Source organism: Sinocyclocheilus grahami, unplaced genomic scaffold (assembly GCF_001515645.1).
Source record: "Sinocyclocheilus grahami isolate Dianchi unplaced genomic scaffold, SAMN03320097.WGS_v1.1 scaffold167.1, whole genome shotgun sequence".
NCBI lineage: Eukaryota > Metazoa > Chordata > Actinopteri > Cypriniformes > Cyprinidae > Sinocyclocheilus > Sinocyclocheilus grahami.
Genome location: NW_015505346.1, coordinates 1,187,456 through 1,209,465, shown reverse-complemented (window position 1 = coordinate 1,209,465; position 22,010 = coordinate 1,187,456). Strand labels below are relative to the sequence as shown.

The window sequence follows — 22,010 nt, the reverse complement described above, 5'->3', positions numbered from 1 at the left end:
GAATAGCCTTCCTGATAACATTCGGGGTTCAGACACACTCTCTCTGTTTAAATCTAGATTAAAGACACATCTCTTTGGCCAAGCATTCAAATAATGCATCTCATAATCTTGTACTGCAGTTATATCTGATCAAATGCACATTATTATTCTTTAGTTTGGGTTAAACAAATCAATTTTGCTTGGTTGGAACAGCAGCTACGCTAATTATGTCTCTATTTGTTTCTCTGTTTCTGCCATGGGATTGACATTGTGTGGTAACTAGGATTTACACAAGCTTCAGTCTGGATCCAGAACACCTGAGAAGAGATGATGGCAACCCCTCAGAGGGCCTCAGATGATGCCAACCCTGAAACCACATACAGAACTACCAAATTTTGCTATAAGTTTGATTGCATCATATAATAATCGCTGTTAATAGTGTTCATCGTCTGTTTGATTACGTCTTTAATTGATTTTTCCATGCATTTCTGCCATATGTACATTAACTGACAGTCACCACTGATAAGCTACCACTAAATATGTAGAAACTTAATTTGCTGTAAAGTTGCTTTGCAATGATTTGTATCGTGAAAAGCGCTATACAAATAAACTTGAATTGAATTGAATTGAATTAATCATTACACTTTAGTATATTAAAACATAGAAATTAGTTCCAGAAGCTTTCAATACTTGGACGGTATCAATATTGCTTCCCCAAGATTTAATTATGTGCTAAATCTTCTCACAATTTCCATACACTGCATTGCACCAGAGGTCAGATGGCCACTGAAGCTAAATTTGGAAGTTATCTTGCATGCTGATACCTTCTATTACACATTTTTAATGATACACTCTTAAAAATAAAGGTGCTTTAAAAGGTTCTTCACAGCAATGCCATAGAAGAACCATTCAGTCAAAAATTCTTTCAAGAACTATCTCTTTCTTTCTTTTTTATAATCTGAAGAACTTTCTTTCACCACAAAGAGCCTTTTGTGAGACAGGTTCTTCAGATGTTAAAGGTTCTTTATGGAACCATTTAGCACCTTTATTTTTAAGAGTGTATTTGAGGATAAAAATAAGTTATTATAGCCGTTCAGCAATTTGCTAAACTGCAAATGATCAGACTTCTGTTTTTAACTACAATTATACAATCAGTTTCAACGGTTAAATAATCGGACTCCTTAAACTATCATCACATAAAGCCATTATAATAAATAACCACATTTACGTTGTAACTTTAATGTGAATGATGTCTCTTTGTCACAGCCTCTGGTTAGTGCTGCAGTCTCCGTTTAAATGAACGTCATGAGTGAAGTGTCACTCATTGCAACTGGCTCCTTGTGTCTTTCAGCAGTTCTGCGTATGGTAAGATGAGAAATAGATTCTATTTTACACAACTTGCTAATGTAGTTCATATTTTCACTTCAAAGCCTATTTTATGCATCGATTTTTTTGTGTGAAAAAATAATAAAACAACTAGTTTAACAAAACACTTAGGATCAATATTTGTATGTGGGGTTCAAGGGGAAAGTATTGATACTTCAGTTGTGCTTTCAGAAGCTCATTTGGCTTGATTGAAACTGACCCAATTCTTTCCTACCCTCCAAACATATTTCTGTTTGTCAGTTTATTGCGCATACAGGCATCCTAAGTCTCCTTCCCACAGCCGGAACAAGATAAAGCTGGAGTCTCTGCTTTATGCTATTGCCTTGGATCATTTCACTCTTACTCTGCAGGGAACAGAGAACTAACTGCTGACCGTGGCTAAAATGTTTAATTTGACCTCTCTTAAAGACTATAGCTGTACCTTCTTGTAAAACACACTTATTTCTTCCCTAGCTTTGAAAAAAAAGCCCTTTTCTGCAGGCACTGGTGGTGTTGCATTTTAATTTGTACAGCAATAGGAGTACAAAAATATATCTGACTTTAAGATGACTTTAAAGTCTGTCTGCTGTGTTGGTCTGAGGAAGGACTGACATGTTATTCAATCCTCTAGGCATATTAAAGTAGACTGTGGTGCATCCACCCCGTCACCCATTATACAACTAATTATACAACTGTTAATAGTGTACTTAATTTGTTAGTTCTGCAGTTCATGAGCTGTTAAGTAAATTATTATTGCTTAATGATAGCGATTGTATGTCAGTTTGATCTAATTGATATCTAGAAAGCATCTTTGGGTAATATAATCACATGAGGTATATGTTTGTTGTGCTTGTAGTTATGTGTAAATAGAAGTATAAACAAACTCTGCTACATTCCCTTGTTAATTAGTGCAGAGACCAGAGAAACGGCTCACATGACAAATATTTTTACAAGGTGATTTTCTCCCCGTCTAAAGCTTAATTGCACATTAGTTAAGCTTGATGTAGAATCCTGAGGCTATTGTCTGAGCTACTATCATTTATATTAGATTCCCCTCTTTCTCTTCCATTTGCTCTCCCTCTCAGTCCTCTTTTTTTTCATCCCGCTGCTCTTGTTTTATTAGAAGTCATTTTCGGTGCCTTTTCTTGTTTGTTGGGAAGTGACACAGCTCTGACCTGTAGCGGTCCCAGTTCCGCCTGATTAAAAGCTTCACTCTTTGCGCCTTTGAGACAGTTTCTTTTCTCCGGCCCCCTTTCCCTCAAATCATGCTAAACTAATGATGACTAGGAGGACAGCCTGCATGACTCAAGCAGTGAAGGATGCTGTTTTAGCCTAAAATTAAAATGAGGGCCAGCGGTGCAAGTAGGCTGCTTTAATTGGCCATCTTGACTGCTCGAGCAAAGCGTGCCTTTCATACGAGTAAAAAAAGGTTAGGGCACTGATCCTACAACATTTCATCAAATTTTTTGAGAAATTAGCCAGATAGGTTTAAGGGTGGGTTCTCTTGATACATCTAAAGGTTACGGAAGAGGCATTGAAGGGAAAAGAGCAAAGCTGAATTATGTCTTGACCAAGGGGTCAAGGTTTAGCTGGTTAGCATGGCCCAGTTAGTATGACCCCTGTTGGTCAATGCTGAAATCGTACCATCAAAATGCCTCTTTCTCCATTCATCAATGTAGCTTTAACCAAGCATATATATATATATATATATATATATATAATTATATTATTTTTTTCGTTTTTCCTTTGGAGTGTTATCTGAAAATAATTTTTCTGTAGCGACAAATGATGCTTCAGAAATCTGCTGATTTGGTGCTCAGAAACAGTAACAGATTTAATTTATCTTTTCAAAATAAAAATTTTAATTTCTTAAAAAAAATAGTCAAACTGACCTCAAACATCTGAACTATACTGTATACCACAGGTGATTGGCTCAAAACGGTTGTGTCCAGAACGGAGTACCCATGAGCGAAATGTAGAATTCAAAGCACGTTCTTCCAAAGGCATGCCTTTGAGATGAATAGGAATGCAAACAAATATCTTTCTTTGGACTAGTCCAGCAGGAGTTTTCATTTTTTTAATGCCAAAGATCTTAATGGGTTCAAGAATTTTAATGCCAAATAAGATGATTCGCTTGTGATGATCTCTCTTTGTAAAATATAAAAACAGTTGTGTTGTCTTCTCTTGAAAATTTTTACACTGTAAGGAGAGATTAACACTAAATAAATGTAATTCTAATCGTTAAAAACTAGGGCTATAATAGATAAGATGCAATTATATGTAATTATTCATAACTACATGTAAACTTTGGAATGGAAAGTATAAATAGTAATGACGATGCAGAAAAGAGAGGGTACACACACAGAGGTAGTTACCAAATTTATCCTGAGACTCAAGCACTGTGCAGGAAGACAGGCCATGATTTCATCGTAGACATTTGGGCAGTTGGAGACCAGTGGGAAGTTCAGGGATTACCGCTTTCATCATTTCCCAGACTGAATAAATTGAAAATGGTAAACAAACTGGCAGCATTCAATTTATGCTTGTCACCTGGTCGTGCTCGCAGGCTGCTTTATTTCCTTATCAGTGGCATGCAGTTTCTCCTCAGCCAGTATTGTTTTGTGGTGAAGCGTGTTAAGGTAGCTTGCTCTGGGACCACAGTTGCATGCCCTGCGGCTCAGCTGCACTTGGAGCTAATAATGTGGATTTTAACCTCTACTTCCTTTACATGCTCACAACCTTGGAAAGAATGGCCTGCTTCTCTCTCTCTTGCTCTCTCTATCGTCCACAGGCAAGCAGTCTTTGGTTTCAATAGCATCCTGATTTATCTCAGGCCTCCATGCTGGTGTGTATATAATCAAAGATTTAGAGAAAGCAGGAATGTAAACAGGCAGTTAGCAAGCCTAAATAATTCTGTCACCTTTGTGTGAAGCCCACAGCTTGCGATTTTAGCATTTTACACTCTTTAGTCTGTTTATCCAATAAATGAGAGATCATTTGTGTGAATGTTCTCCTGGTTAGCTGCGTCTTTATGGTAGGAACAGCTTGCTCCATCTTGCACCATGTGCCCCCGTCTCCCCTCGAGAACCAGGCGCATCGCTCGCTCTCTTTCTGTCTACCTTCTCTCTCTAGCCCCACTGCTTCAGCCCTGACCAACTCTGATTGATTTCACATCTGTGAAATAAAGCTTAGCCGAAAAATCTAATTAGGTTTCACAATGAGCAAAAAAAGGGAGAAATGGCAGCGACATATGGAGTTGGCTTCGCAATTAGTATCTGTAAACATGGATTAGACATTAAAACGATGAGGGAGAGAACATGCAGGCTGTTTCTGCCTATAATACCTTCTGTTCCAAAAGTCAAAGAGGATGTCTGGGAACTTGCGACAACAATAGATCACTGTGGTTTTAATATAAATCGGAGAGGCGCAACACTTTGCCGCACTTTCCCGTTTCGATATGAACTGCGATGGAAAGAGAGTTTAGCGCTTTCGAAGCCGCCTGCCATTCTCCATGACACCCATAAATTGTATGTTTGATTGATAGAATTTCGCCCATCACTCTTGCCGAGCATCACAGACAGCCATTAGAGCAGAAGAACAGAGATGAATCACTTCAGCCCTGAGTCAAGTGAAATTTACGGAGCAAACATCTTCAAATACCATTTTAATGGCTTACCTTTCCCAAGGACCCCTCTCTCTCTCCTTAAGGCTATTTGGGCTGAGGCTTCAGAGGAGATGATTAAAAATTAATATTAGTTCAGGATTGACGGCAAACACCATTTGATGTCTGCCACAAAGGGGTTATGGGATTGTGGACTTTCGGATGGATTCACGGCCACAGGAGACCCAAGTTTATACTTTTGAGGAAAATGCTGGAGGGGATGATGAGATAGTGGAGGTGGGTTGGGGAGTTGGCGTGGGTTTGCTGGTTAGTTGGATTGCGTATAAATGGTGATGGTTGGAGCAAGTTTAATTTTTCGCAGTCTGATGAACTCCGTTGCAAAATTCATGAAGTTTTTTCCCCCCCTATTTTAAGGAAGCAGATCACTGAAAGATGTGTTTAGTGAGATTAGAATACCTCTATGTCGATGGTCTTTGAGTCCAGCTTGGGCAGCTCCTTGGTTTGAGCCCTGATGTAGCATCTCTGGTGCTTGGCAAAACGAATGCCTGTGATGCCCTTGAAAGACATAAATGTTAATGAGATTGACTGTTTATTCCATGATTTGAAAAATATTAGCATCTGACCTCAAATACTCTCACAAAAACACCCCAAAGCCTTTTCAGTGTAGCACAGATACAGCGAATGTTATATAACTAAAGCAACGGGAATCATTTCCTAGCCAATTCAATATAATTGGTCTACAGCCCCAGCCAGTAGAGAGGTATACTGCCGAAGCCATGATTATATGTAGGCAAAGCCCATTGATTTGGAGCACTTATGGTCTGTGTTGCGAAGCTAATCTGTTTGGTGAAGTGAGGAACTTTTTTCCTGAAAGCCACAGCTGATGGTCTGCCATACAGAATTTGTTGCTTTACACTTGAAAAGAGAAAAACTCATTTTGCAGGAGTATCTGAAGAAAGTTCTTTACTGTCTGAAAGTAGTCTTTGAAGGGAAATAAAGGCTATCGCGTTACAAACTCTTCACTCGGAGGGATAAAAACAATATCTCCCTGCATTCGGCAATACATTAAGTAATCCACAGTTGCTCTGGTTTTGCTGCTGTAGCATAGGGAAAGTGGGAGTGAGTATGATGCTGTCGGAGCTGAATTATTTCTGCAGTATTAACGGGAGCATCATAAATTCATGTGTTCTGTCTTCTGTGCTCTTTACTGTTAGACGGCATGCTAACAATTGTCATTTTCACCTAAGCTCATCCGTTAGTGAAGAAACGGTTATGAGAGGAGTGAAAAGTGCATTGTTTGTGCCGAAAAATCATTGTGACAAATTGCTCTTCAATTTCTGGTAATGGTTTGCTTTTGCACGCAAGACAGACCTATCTTCTGATGAAATGCATTTATTGCTGAGCCTGGTCAACTGGAAAATGGAGAGACTCTTCATTACAGGGATAAAAAATCAGAAAAGAATGTCATTTAAGAAAGAGTGTTGAAGTATAGCTTTGCTATTAGCCAAATTAAATGTGTGCATGCTCTGAGACAATTATTCGAATGGAAGCACTGAATGATGCAATTGGCAGAGTGGGCAAAGGAGCGCTGATCCAATCATTTGCACATTACTCGTATGTAGATGCCCACACCCGTTTCCACCAGTTATTGGTTTGAGAGACAACAAATACTGCTTTCTGAATGCAGGTGAAGTCAAGGGCTGGCGCTAAACCGAATTAGCACTGAGGAATCGCTCTTAACAGCATTACTAGATCTAAGATCAGACTTAATCTGTTTCTGGGAAACTGACCCTGGCAGTATACTGTTTCTGTATTAGGATGTTATAAACGGACTTTGACTTTGTTAAGAAATTCTCCCTGCATCTTTACCGACCTCTTGTATCATCAAATGGGCGGTAAGATAGCTCATCTTGTCTTCCTGTAGGACAAACTAATCATTGTTATTCTCCACACTGATGGACATAGACAGTGATTATTGGCAAAATAATTTAAAGCCTTGCTCTCAGCCACTTTTGTAACTGGTTTTTACAAGACTACAACGGTTGGAGAAAAATTTGCCATTTGTACATTTGGAAACCCTTTTGTTTGTAGCTCTTTTGCATCTTCCACCTCAGAGTAAAATATAAAAAAAAAGTTACAAAGTCAAAACAAAGCTGCACAATTGTGAGAGTTGCATATGCATAAACAACCATTTAGAAGTTTTGGGGTCTGTAAAATATATAATTGTTTTTGAAAGTATATTTTGGTGCTGCTTAATATTTTTGTGGAAACCATGATACTTTAGAATTCTTTAATGAATAGAAGGTTTTAAAAACAGCATTTATTGAAATAGAATGTTTTGTGACAATGCAGGTCTTCACTGTCACTTTTGATCAATTTATTGCAACATTGTAGAATACAAGTAATAATAAGTAATTAAAAAAATCCCCAAACTTTTGAATGATATGCAATGATATATGCAGTATACGCAGTGATTTCTGGACATTAAATAAATAAATGTAATGGAAATTCACTGGTACTCTACATTGTATTGCAGCAAAATATATCACTGGAACATGCTGAAGGACACTTTATGACTTTTGGTTCATAATACAGTCAATGCGATGCGTCTCCTTGGCTTTCCCTATAAGCTGCTGTTGTGGAATTCTCATCATTACTTTTAAGTTCCTGGAGGACACTCAGAGTACTTGTCTAAAACAATAGAGAAAAGATTTTGCTTGTCTTTCTGTTGGCATTACCACTGCATTTCCATTCATGGGCTGTAGCCTTCAAGCTCTGTGGAGATGGTTTGTAGTTTTAGTGTGTGTAATGACTTGCAACATCCCTCCTTCACAAAAATCAATTCCAAAGTCTGCCCTGAGCCAGAAGTTTCAAGAAGTGCCGAAGAGGGCTCGGTGCTCGAACACCACTTTCATTTATATCAACATGTGATTTGAATGATTTTACCTATTCACTTGTTTTCTGGTTTCCCATGGCAATGCCTTGAATGAAACTAATTTCTTTTGTGGCTTTGCTCCACTGACCATAGTAATTTCGAAAGAAGATGGGGCCAGCAACAAGTGTGTCTGAATGCTGATGCGAGATGTCATCACTGCCAGTTTGCTTTTGCTTAGCACAGTGTTTTTCAGAGATTCAATATCATCAGTCTGAGTGAAGAAGAAAAACGTTCTGTCTGTATTTTGACAGCAGTTCCTAGGCTGAGACTCGGATTGCAGGAACGTGAGCTGAATCTCTCACATCACAATGAAAATATTTCACATGTATGTCATAAACCCTTACATTTTTGAAGTCATGCACCTCCAGGACCTCGTCAGTGCCGTTTCCCATCCTGAACATCTCGATGCGTTTCGCTGGATAGATTTCCATCATGCTCTCAGTCTCCATTCCATCCAGTACGGCTTTATACTGATGATCATATACCTGTTCGGACACATACAACCCAACATAACAAATTAAAAACACAGTGCTACTAGAATATCCTGTCTGCAGCAATAGACACAATAGCATGACATAAAATATCAAGTGGGATCTGAAAGCTAAATTTAAAGCTACATTTACTTTTCTGAGACGTTGATATGTTTAAATGTAAACATCTCAGAAAAGTAAATGTAGCTTTAAATGTAGCTTTTATTTTTATTTTATTTTATTATTATTTAGGAACTAGCAGACTAACCACATTTGTAGTTCATTGTACCGATGTTTGAAAACCAGAAAGTGTAAAGTATTTGTAATACTTCAATAATTATTAACATATATAAATGTCTTTCTAACATCATACCTGTAATTTGAACTCTTAAGAAACCTTTTGCGAAATGTTTTGCTTTAAATAATTGTCCTTTGTTTTGCTATTTTTATAATACTTTTTAAAGTGTCCAAGATAATGCTGCACCTAGGAACACGGATTTAGTTCTCATCACTTTTCAAAATTTAATTTTTTTTCACTCAATGAAAGTCAGTAAGGTCCCGACTGACTTCAATTGTATGGACAAAAACAGTTTTCAGAATAAAGTCGTCTTTTATGTTCCACAGAAGAAAGTCACACAGGTTTGGAACGACGTTACCTTGTTCTGTAAATGATGACATAGATTTTATTTTTAGTTGAAATATCCCACTAATATGTACTCGCTTTATGAATCTTTCCTGGTTCCTCATTAACACAAGGATCATATCTTCTGTCAAAGCCAGTCAGTTTGCTCAGGCTGACGGGCAGCATGACTACGACCTCTATTAATAAATGTGAACAGGCAGCTGCCCTTAGTTGCCATAAGTACGCTTTAAGTAGACTTAACAAATGTCTGAGGTCTCGGAAGCATTATATGGCTTTTCTCGTTGCCAGGCCTTGCAGCGCTGCTGTTTATCTCAGCGCTTTCTTAAATGCTGTTTTTGGGCATGCATGGGTGGCTCCTCTCTGTCTACAAAAATGATTCATGCCCACCAGCCAAAAACCCTGCTATTAATATTTATGTGTGTGTTGTGTTATGATGAGAAATTACACTGCTGAGCTCACCCTCATCTGTCTCAGTAGCATTTCTGAGTAATATGTTATGCTTAGACATAAGGCAAAAGATGCACACACACAAATATAATACTACATTAAGATTAATGTCACAAATCAAAGTGTTTTCTGATTATTAAAGTGCTTTATGCAGTGTAGCATAGAGCAGTAAACACATCATTTAATATCGACTTGTTTGTCAGCTCTGTTGTGGAGAGTGTAATGTATTGAAATTAGCTTGAAAGTAACTTCTGCACGGATCTGCATTTGTATTCATCCATATACAAAGAGGAAGTTATGTGAAGACGTAAGTGTATGAGTGTGGCGATAGCAGAACTGATTGGACTACAGTGAGTTGTAAAGAGAACGAATTATAGAATATTCCATTACTGAGAAGAAGTGGGGAGATATAATGCTTTTATTAGTGTTTATCTTAGTGCTTTGTTTATTCCTGCAGTTTGAGGGGGTAATTTTGTTCTGTCGATGCTTTATTGATTGAAATAACTTTCAATCAGTCCGTTCATCACAGAGCTATCAGAAGGTGCTTTTTGAAATGTTACAGCCCCAGTGTCCATTTATTTTCATTATATATACAGTATTTTTTTATTTCTTTTTTTGCTCCACAGAAGAAATTCATATGGCTTCGGAACAACATGAGGTTGATAATGACAGTTTTCATTTTGGCTGGAACTATCCCTTTAAGAACATAATGAAGAGTTAATGAACTGTGTGTCCTGTGAAGGACCTTGTCAGTGTCAGTCCAGCTTCAAGTTACTGCAGGCATTCTTATTGATTAAAATTGCAGAGCTTTTTAAATCCCCATTCCCTGTCTTTTGTTGTTGTTGTTACTCTCGTGTATTAAGACAAACATCAAAAGACCTTCCCCTTTAGCATATTTAACCTAACTAATTTTGTCTACTCTGTGCTTTCTTGTATCCAAGTTACCGGAATAGATGACAAAAAAGGCTAGATATTACAAAGAAATAATGATAATGAAAGTAAATTAGCTCTCAGCACTATGGGAGAGTACTGGAGCTCAAGGCGAAACACAGAGAAATGTATTCATTAGTGCTCCATCATGCAGATACCTTGAGCACTGCATTGATTCGTGTAATAGTGTTTGCTTTTTCAAATTTCAGACACTCAATAAGCCTACGGTGATAATGCTACTTTCCTGACAGGATCAAATATTATTTAATTTAATCATCGTCATGCCAGAATTCTCACAAAACATTAAAAGTATTGCAAATTGAGGTGATAATGGACATTATTACAATATTAACAAATAAAAAGAACTGTTTAAAGGTGTTAGTTTAGGGATTTTCTTAGCAAATATTGATAAATGTCAGTGATTCTCAATCTTTAGTGGTTGTCTGATACTTCGATAGTATAAAATAATGGTCACACTTTGTTTTAAGGTCCAATTCTCGCTATTAACAAACCATTAACAATGACTTTTGCCTCAATAAACTCCTAATTTGCTGCTTATTAATAGTTGGTTGTTGAGTTTTGAGGTTTTGGGTAGGATTAGGCATGTAGAGTATGGTCATGCAGAATATGTGCTTTATAAGTACTAATAAACAGCCAATATGTTAATAATAGGCATGCTAATAAGCAATTAATTAATAGAGAGAATTGGTCTCTATACTAAAGTGTTACCAAAATAATGAACTGTGATTTAATTTTGATTACAGAAGATTTAAGAACTTTTCTCCATTTGTACAACAGTTGTTGAGGGCACAAGTTAAATTAGTCTCTTTTTTTAAATGCTGAACAACTTAATTTTAAATTATGACTTAAAAATTAAGTAAAAAAAAAAAAATCAAGTGTCCACCTAGTTGAGAATCCCTTATGTACAGTATATATGCAATAAATATGATGCGACTGATTAATTGGAATGCCATGTATAAATAATTCAATAATTATTATTTTAAATCGATTGACAGCCCTATTTTTAATATTCCTTTTCAACTTGTCTTGTACTTCATGTCACAATTTTCCAGACATTTTTTTTTGTCCATGATATTGATTCGCTTAGTTGGTCTCAAAACAGCAAAAAATAGCTGTATTACAGGACAGAGAAAATGTAATATTGTATCCCTGGGAGATCACAAGAATGCACTGGCAAGTTCAGAGCCTGCTCATGATATATTGTTAAAATCATCCCTAGTGCCTAGGCCTTGAGCTCTCAATTCCTGCCAAACTCATTACTTTATAAAAGAGGCATTTGAGAAGCATAGTCGTTTGTTTACATTTTTGCAGGTACGCCATGTGACCACCATAGGAGCTTTTCAGACTTATGACAATCTACGCATTGAGAATTCAGGTAGATTACCCATAATCTACTTCCCGGTGATGCCACCTGGCTTTAATATACTTCAAGTACTCATGACAGATAACATGTGGAGGAGTTTTCAGAGTTCTCTTGTTTACTTCTTTTCATCTACTGCATGTCTGATCTCTTCGGTGGCCAAGCATACGGAGACTCTCAGGAGAGAAACACCCCGAGGGGAATTAATAACAGACAAGGAAGCCAATGAAGTCTGAGAGTGGTTTGCATCATCGTGCCCTACTTGTACCCTGAGGACGCATGTTAAAGGTCGTCCAGACACTGTCACAGGTGAGTGGAGGAGAGAGGCTAGTATGCTCATGACAGCGTGTCCCCTCGTTGTCCTTAAGGGCCTAGAGATACGACTGCCCGTCAGAGTGCAACATGATGGCTGTCATTCAGAAGTAAGACGATGACTTCACTTGTGTCCTTACCCTGCTGAGAAGAAGACCTGAGACATACCAGTGTCAACGGCATTGCCACGTTGCCAGCCTTATCGCAGAGGAGTGCGATTAAACTCCAGTAATTGAGTTGTTTTTCAGCATGCGCCTCAAGAATATCTATATTCCTCTCAGAATTGCTATTTTATTTCTGTGCTTTATGGGTTTCTTGTTGTTTTAGGTGTACAAAGCGAGTGAAAAATCCATCAGACTCGAGGGCTGACAGATGCCACCCAACGAAATAAACACTAACTGGCTTTCAGTTGGCGCTGAAATATAGTACTTTGACGAAGGAAGTGTGAGTACAGCTGTAGATTTAGCACTGGTTTGGTTGCAATACGTGAATCACCTGCAGGGTGTGCGGTCGTCTCTTCCCCTCTACTTCTTTCCAGCAACCCTGCTCTCCACATGCTCCCTGCACTCCCGCGAATGATGATTTAACAACTCCTGTTCACATGGGTGGTCACATGATCACAGCAAATTCCTCCCCGGGGTTGAGCTCCCCTCTGAAATGTTGTTATGAGAGGTTTTTTTCCTCCTCCTCTGACTTCCCTATCGCTGTTTTCCACATTTTTTCCCTTTATTTTGAGTGAAAAATAAGTACATTTTTCTTGCAGATTCAAAACGAACACAGCTGCAACTGTCACAACATCCCCCACAGCAACACTGCCATTTTTACAACTTCCCCACTTCCTTTGGTTTCTTTTGCCATTAGGAAAATTAAAGACACCCTTCATTCGATCGACAGCTTGGCTTTCATCTCATAGAAAAGATGAAGTGACACTAGTGTATGAGCTATAATGAAAGCTGGATTCTCTAAAAAATTAGACACCCTAAAGACAGAAAGAAAGAAAACTCCAGGGTATATTGCTGTAAAATGAAGATCCCCTCAGGAAATAACTTCTCCAGATCAGTTGGAGACAGCGGTGCAGATGGCATTCACATGTGCTCAATGCATGTCAAAAGCCAATGTGTGAGCTACTGTGTAGTTATTATTCTAGGAATTAAATGATATTCCCATTTCAACGTGCGCTAAAGATAACAATTCGCCCATTGATGGGCTCTTCATTACCGCCCTGATCTGGTCTGACTTCATTTTATCTGCCCTGAATGGTTTAGATAACAGCGGGTTCATTTCCATCACAGGTTAATCTCTATGAAATGCAAATGGTTTTCCTGTTCTATTTATTTCTCCCTTCAAAAGCCTCAGATATCAGGTATTAGCCAGCAGACTGCTCACTGTGTTTGTGTTTGGTGTGGGGACAAAGGCAAATATTTATTTATTTTAATTTTTTTGCTGTTCTGAGACAAAGGAATTATGGAAGCAGACACCGATGACAAGGCTTGTCAGGCTGTATGACCATTACAGTTAAGATAAATGCGAAGGGAATGCTTTCAGGGCTGCCAGATGCATTTAGTACAGCATCTGGAGATGTCCGATGAAGACAAGCGGTTGCTTTCCCGACAGTCGTCTGTTTCGAAAATGGGGAAAACGATGTTTCACTAGCTAATATGATGTAATGGTGACATTTATTCCTCAAGGAGTTTGAGCTTTTGCACTATCCACTTTCTTTGTCTGTTTATAGTTTATCGTTTTTGAAAGACCTCCAAAAGTTAGTCTACATCTGTCTAAATTGAGAGGTCTCAATATCTTTGTAGCCTAGCAGCTATACGCTAACCCACAAAGGTACCGTTCGTTAAAATTAAAGGCCCAGCATCAAAGGCACATCTGAAAATTATAGATACCTCAGATGAGATTTTAGAACACATGCCGTGTAAATACACAAGCTTGTTATTATGGGATGCTTAATTACAATCGTTTACATAAGGAACCGAGGCCAAGAGCATCTTGTTTTCTAGGACTATTTTGTGCCTCTTTCAGTTCTTATTATAGCTTTTATTATAGAGTTAAAATCAACTTTTGCTTCACCCGAAAGCCACAGCTAACTATTAAAAATAGAAGTGAGCTCCCTTGCGGACATTTTGGATGCAGAACAGAAGGGGTATGAATCACTTCTTGTCTATAACTAGCTATGTTTAATGTGCACCACAAATAATAAACAATAGAGAGTGTGTTGGCACTCATCGCAGTACAAATCACATTAGTAGACGCAGAGTGATCATATTTCTTAACGCTTACTGTGTGCACTTTGATGCAGACAATACAAATGTAATTACTCACACGCCATACTTCACATCCCAGGCACTGTAAATTGTTCAATCGACTAAAAATGCCTCTTTATAGCATGAACTGGACTCTCGGTGGAATTTTAAATGCATAATTGCAAGCAATTATAGAGAAGGAATTTCAGTAGCTCAATTGTTGGAGAGCTGCAAGCTCATTCCTCTATATTTATACTCCAGAGGTTCACTGAGAATTCCTTCACAGGCGAGCTTCTCTCCATGAGGGAAGCGCAATGACCCAGTTTCTCCACCCCAGATCCCCCGTGAGTCTCTGTCGTTTGCCACGTATGACCACCTTGCTGGGGTTGACTCGCATCTGCAGCTGCTTTTAATTTGCTGGGGCACCCCGGTCCCTTTCTTCAGAGCCAACGCATACATGACTAATCGCACCAGCCATTTTAAACAACTTGAGCTCTCACTGGTGATAAATCACTTTGATCTGAGCTACTGTGTGGGTAATAGAGCTATGTTCAGGAGGGAGGGGAACCGTGGAGCATTGGGAGCAATTGCGTTTTCTCCCTAGTCAGCACGCAATTGTAAGGCAGGCTCAGGGACTGGGACATTGCACTTTGAATCATTGTTTGCTTTTATGATCTGTTGAAAATCAACAAGCAAGTGCCGTTTAATACCCTTCAGTTCGGGCTAACTCACCTAGCTGGCTCAAAAAGTGATCTCAGAGGCATGAAACATGCAATTTTTTGTTATATTTAGGCATGACATAGGTTGAAAGAGATCAACGTGCATATTTGAATGTGTTTTGGGACATTGTTATTCTTTGCAGGAATTTTTTATTTATTTTTTTTGCTATGAAGCTTCCAACAGTTGTCCCATAGGAAATAACGAAAGCCCTTTCAACAGGACGAAAGAACATTTTCAGGACATTGGGTGATGCAGCACTCCCAAGCTTCTGCTCTCACAACTGTGATTGATATCTCTGTGCTGAAGGGTGGAAACAACTGATGTTAAAACCTCCAAGAGGTGACAAAAGACCTTTCCCAAGAAAACTGGGGAGTCTCACACTTTTTTCCGTCCTCTTCTTCCTTTGCGAGGTTTGAGTGACTGCTATTCGAGTGAAAAACACACAGTGATTCCCGTAATTGATTGTTCCTCTGAATGGCCTCGCAGTGTAAGAATGCAGGCCAATCTTCCGTCATAATAGGGTACAGGATACCGCATACAATATTCATCAAACTCTGTTCAAAATGCTGGCACACTCTGGTGGTACTTTGTGAATGTAAAACAGATTTCACACAGAAAATATGAAGCTAAATGCCCATCTAAGAGCTGGGTTCAGAGCCATGCAGCCGCAAAGGAAGTAACCTCTTCCTGCTGTGGGAGAGGACATGATAACCCTGATTGTTACTCACTAAAAATGACTAAATTGACTGAAGACATTCAATACTCCAGTGGCTAAGTGGCATTCAGACTGCTTGTGAGAGCAAATGCTCTGTGTTTTCAAGCTTTCAGATGCACAGGATAATTTGATTAACAGCATTAGCTGCTAATGAGAAGAGAAATGTAGCTTGGCTGAGGAGAACTATTAAGGAGCTGTTTTCATTTAAAACCATTGACTAAGGTCCAGAAACTAGAGATTTTCTGAGCGGAAGACCATTTTAGTTCACTAATTTGTATGAAAAGGTGCATAACGAATGCAAAATAACTCTGCTATGTGTAGCCCACATGACCGCTTGACTAAATCTAACATTTTTAGGGGTAGATAATGGAAAATTGAGTTTGGACAACAGTTTCCCCCCTAAAAGCATTTATTTTGTAAGCCTCGCTTCATTCATAGCAGATCTCATAGGAGCTCTTGTCTTGAAAGCAGAATATTACTTATCTGACACTCCATCCTGCAATGTGGCAAGCAGGGAGACCTGAGGCAAGCGTTGAGACCAGAAAGAGCTTTAGAATCGCTCTGCTCTTAAAGTGTTTTCCAGGCATTACTGCTGCTGCAAAGCTCCAGTGATGGGAGTCATCATGTATCGCTCGCATAGTAACAACATTCTGGTCTCTGTGCTTTTGCCTTGGGTGAACAGAGGGGCAGCAGTTTATTTTGGTCTCTAAAGCCTAGCTCAAGACATAGATCTACATAAAAAGGATGAGAACCAAAGCTTGCCAAGTTTTCCTACTAAAGATTTAAATGTAAATGCGCCAAAAGTTGTGATCCAAAGGATTAGCTCAGTAGTGGACAGAATAAAAATTTGAAGGCTGCAATAGAATACGTCAAGGTATTAGTTATTATCGTAAGCTGCAAACGTAGCTAACCGAGGAGCTTTCAAAGATTTATACATTTCTTGCATATTAACTATAGTTTAATCATGACAACTCTCAGAAGATTTTAGCATGGTGATGGATATGATAATGTTAATGTATTTGGTCTTGGCGGAATAGATCTGCTACGCTGCTGCTGAATTGCTACTGCTGTTGATTATTGCTGTAGTTGTAGATTATTGCTGCTGCTGCAAGCAAGTACAGGAACTTGCTACTGCCAATGCATACGGCGATACGGTGCCGTGAGTATTTAAGACATACTGCTGCTGCACAAATAGCATTTAAAATAACCCATAGCAGATCTATACAGGTGGAGCTGGGGAAGGTGGAGGGTTTCAGAGAAACTCTGAAAGTGCGCTGCAGGAATCTCTTGTGAATGCTAGCCAGCCATATAAATGCAAAGCAGTAAGCTCATTGGCTGCATATGCAGCATGAACCAATCAGCTTGTGCCAAGTCGTTTAACTCTCTGAATATCATCAGGTACGTTAACAACCCGCCAGCCTGCACCATCTAGAGTTTCATGACTAAACTATATATTTTAACTTGTACTAAGATCAGTGTAAAAACATTCCCTCATTACCTTGGTTAGATAAACAAAATTGATAAACAAATCTTTTAGAATCTATAATGTTACCAAAATTATGCTAAATTAAAGGCATTTCCTTATTGATGCATATATTTAGTAAAACATGGTCGATGTAGCATGATCAAATACACACAGTCCAACAACTATGCATCCATAAATGATCTTCCCTTTCATTTGTGCATTTTATCTTTTAGTAAAATCAGTGATTTCTTGTATACTGACTACACTTCCACTTAAGGACATGTATCTCCAGTGTTGTTGATCACGTGTTTGTACTTTTGCTGTTTCTCTCTTGCTATTGGCTCACGCCCCTGTCGACAGCTAGTTTTTTTCAGGATTTGACTCATGATGACTCGGGTATCATTCAGAGCAAGTAGGTTCAGAGCTTGGAGGATTGTGTCAAGAAAAAAAGTTCTCAATGCAGAGATGGCTTTGAAGTTAACAGAGGCAAAATGGTGTTAACATTTGGTGTGTAAATGGAAACACAGTCTTCCACTTACTGAGGATTTCAAGTGGATAAGGAAGCAGAGAGCTCTCTGAATGTCGCTTTATCACATAGCACATGTAATGTATTATACATGCATGCAGCTATTTTTCACATTGCCAATGCAATCAGATATCTTTTAATGTTTCATCATTTTGCCCCATTAAAATCTGTAAAAGATGTGCCCAGTTATTAAATAATGAAGAGTTTCAAAGCATGTTCAAAGCATATTGAAAATAATCTAATACCCTCAGTCAAGCTTTCTGGAGAGCCGTATTCAGTTGTAACCTTGGCGTGTGTGGAATACATCTGTGTTTACTGCAAATAGCGACACTGTCTGAGGGTTTTTAAAATTACTTTCTTTCAAGAGCTAAATTGACTTGATTTCGCTGTCTGCCATCAATGCCTTTATAAGCAGAGAGCAAAATTATAGACCTAGGTAGAGCACGAGCGAATCAACACCTCGTGTTTACTCTTCTTACAGACTTTGGCTGTGTCATTAGTAGATGAATGAGCTCCACATCGCCGATGAAAATCATTTAAAATTCCAACAGCTTGTGGAAAATATCTGCAAGGTCATTGGTGCTATTCAGTGTACCTCATCTTTGCTGTTCCACAAACCTAATTCCCCCCACTGAAAGCTCAATGGTGAGAAGTGAGATAAAAGATTGACATGTTTAATTGAATCAGTAATGTGCTAATTAAGCTTTCTGTGCATTTTGACTTATGTATATAGCTTATTAGAATACAAATACGATGGCACTATGAGTTATTTGTGTTTTCTGGTGCGATTTATGCTCAAATTTTGATGAGATGCCACGCCTATTGCTTGATTTTATTTCCTGGATCACCCTAGTGGTCAGTTGAAAAACACTTGTCTAGAGCCTTAATGATTGCATTTCTTTTTTTTTTTTGGTTTAGTCATAGTTTTTTGGTAACGCTTTACATTAAGGTTCCCTTTGTAAAGGGTTTATAAAGGTGTTAATAAATGACAAATAACTCAGTTACAAATGCATTATAATTAATTGATAAGCAGTTATAAATGTATGAGTAAAAGGGTGATTTTAATGCAATACCTGCCAAATAGTGAGCCATTTTAAACTCACATATTATAAATGATTAACAAATATATTTATTAATACTTATTTCACTCAAAACCAGATTCCTGATTTTATTCATGATGCAGCAAAAATTTACTATTTTAACAAGACTGAAGGGTGTTGTATTTAAGGTTTTCTCATTTATATCTCATGACTCGTGTCACTTTTCTTACAATGTTTCTTACCAGAATCTACTCTGTACCTTACCCATGATTCTCCGCAAAAGTTCATGATGCCTATCCACAACAATGATTATAAACCAATATTTTTTTTTTTATCAAGATGAAATTATTAAATCTTGATTTTTATTTTTGGGGGAAAATCATAGCCATGACTTGATGAGATATTAATATTGACAATTTTAATTCCAATATTATCTGTGAACCTTAATGTAATCAGCCATATATTAATGCTTTATAAACGTTAATAACTTGTGAAAGTGCACCTTAATGTAACGTGAACATCTGTAAACCAGTTATTAATGAGTTATAAATGTTAATAACATCTAAAAGTGAACCTTAATGTAAAGTGATCACCTGTGAACCATTTATTAATGAGCTATAAACGTTAACCTGTGAAAGTGAACCTTAATGTAAAGTGAACACCTGTGAACCATTTATTAATTAATTAAGCGTTAGTAATCCCAAATAGCGACACTGTCTGAGGGTTTTTAAAATTACTTTCTTTCAAGAGCTAAATTGACTTGATTTCGCTGTCTGCCATCAATGCCTTTATAAGCAGAGAGCAAAATTATAGACCTAGGTAGAGCACGAGCGAATCAACACCTCGTGTTTACTCTTCTTACAGACTTTGGCTGTGTCATTAGTAGATGAATGAGCTCCACATCGCCGATGAAAATCATTTAAAATTCCAACAGCTTGTGGAAAATATCTGCAAGGTCATTGGTGCTATTCAGTGTACCTCATCTTTGCTGTTCCACAAACCTAATTCCCCCCACTGAAAGCTCAATGGTGAGAAGTGAGATAAAAGATTGACATGTTTAATTGAATCAGTAATGTGCTAATTAAGCTTTCTGTGCATTTTGACTTATGTATATAGCTTATTAGAATACAAATACGATGGCACTATGAGTTATTTGTGTTTTCTGGTGCGATTTATGCTCAAATTTTGATGAGATGCCACGCCTATTGCTTGATTTTATTTCCTGGATCACCCTAGTGGTCAGTTGAAAAACACTTGTCTAGAGCCTTAATGATTACATTTCTTTTTTTTTTTGGTTTAGTCATAGTTTTTTGGTAACGCTTTACATTAAGGTTCCCTTTGTAAAGGGTTTATAAAGGTGTTAATAAATGACAAATAACTCAGTTACAAATGCATTATAATTAATTGATAAGCAGTTATAAATGTATGAGTAAAAGGGTGATTTTAATGCAATACCTGCCAAATAGTGAGCCATTTTAAACTCACATATTATAAATGATTAACAAATATATTTATTTTTCACTCATTCACTCAAAACCAGATTCCTGATTTTATTCATGATGCAGCAAAAATTTACTATTTTAACAAGACTGAAGATTTATGGTTTTATGGTTTTCTCATTTATATCTCATGACTCGTGTCACTTTTCTTACAATGTTTCTTACCAGAATCTACTCTGTACCTTACCCATGATTCTCCGCAAAAGTTCATGATGCCTATCCACAACAATGATTATAAACCAATATTTTTTTTTTTATCAAGATGAAATTATTAAATCTTGATTTTTATTTTTGGGGGAAAATCATAGCCATGACTTGATGAGATATTAATATTGACAATTTTAATTCCAATATTATCTGTGAACCTTAATGTAATCAGCCATATATTAATGCTTTATAAACGTTAATAACTTGTGAAAGTGCACCTTAATGTAACGTGAACATCTGTAAACCAGTTATTAATGAGTTATAAATGTTAATAACATCTAAAAGTGAACCTTAATGTAAAGTGATCACCTGTGAACCATTTATTAATGAGCTATAAACGTTAATAACCTGTGAAAGTGAACCTTAATGTAAAGTGAACACCTGTGAACCATTTATTAATTAATTAAGCGTTAGTAATCCGTGAAAGCGAACCTTAATGTAAAGTGAACACCTGTGAACCATTTATTAATGAGTTACAAACGTTAATAACCTGTGAAAGCGAACCTTAATGTAAAGTGAACACCTGTGAACCATTTATTAATGAGTTACAAACGTTAATAACCTGTGAAAGCGAACCTTAATGTAAAGTGAACACCTGTGAATAATTTATTAATGATCTATAAACGTTAGCAACCTGTGAAAGTAAACCTTAAAGGGGTCATATGATGCGATTTCAAATTTTCCTTTCTCTTTGGAGTGTTACAAGCTCTCGGTGCATAAAGAAGATCTGCAAAGTTGCAAAGACTAAAGTCTCAAACCCAAAGAGATATTCTTTATAAAAGTTAAGAGTCAGCCACACCTACCTAAAATGCCTCGTTCTAACACGCCCCCACATATCTACCTCACTATGTGGGAAGATTTGCATAACGCCGCCCAAATGTTCATGCAAAGAAAGAAGGCGTAACTTTTATTCTCACTGTAGTATTGTTGCAGCTTTCCGCCATGTCCTGAAGATGCTGTGTGCTTTGTTGTGAAAGCGAAACTACTTTGTTTGCTCTTCCAAAAGAAGACGATATCCGCTTCGTCATGCCTAGAGCTGATCCGTGCTGGTCGCTGAGGGAATACATCAACTTAGTGCTGTGGATCGCCGGATCGGCTTTCACCGTGGACGAAGCCCGGGGTCGTCACATGTGCTTGCCGGTCCTTCGTTGGATCCGCCGGCTGTGCCGTTCTCAACCCCGCCGCCTCTGCTCACTCTAGCCCGGCCTCAGTTCACGCTAAGCCAGAGCTTCCGCTAGGCCGCTGTGTTTTTCGTTGTGAAGAGAAACTACTTTGTTTGGTCTTCCAAAATAGGACACGACTACAAATCAGTGGTTAAGTTGTATTTACAACACTGTTCCAGAACAGTTTAACCCAATATCCAGATGTGTGCAGCACATTTTATGGAGGACTGCTAACTGATCCTGGGAGAGTAACGTTAGACTAAAATGCCGGCAGTTCTGACTCACGTAAGTACGTTTTCATTTAAAGGATTTGCCACTGATGATTCAAACGTGAGTTTTGGG

At 37.9% G+C, this 22,010-nt stretch overlaps 1 protein-coding gene across 1 annotated transcript in view; it reads right to left on the bottom strand.

Moving 5' to 3' along the window:
- The window catches only part of tnmd (tenomodulin), a 39,923-nt gene that overhangs the window by 8,532 nt on the left and 9,381 nt on the right, over window positions 1–22,010 (bottom strand). Inside the window, exons 3-4 of the mRNA XM_016282823.1 lie at window positions 8,246–8,386; window positions 5,423–5,521 (exon numbers count right to left, since the gene is read on the bottom strand). Of these exons, the coding sequence (XP_016138309.1) occupies window positions 5,423–5,521; window positions 8,246–8,386 (240 nt within the window). The remainder of the gene's footprint in view (window positions 1–5,422; window positions 5,522–8,245; window positions 8,387–22,010) is intronic.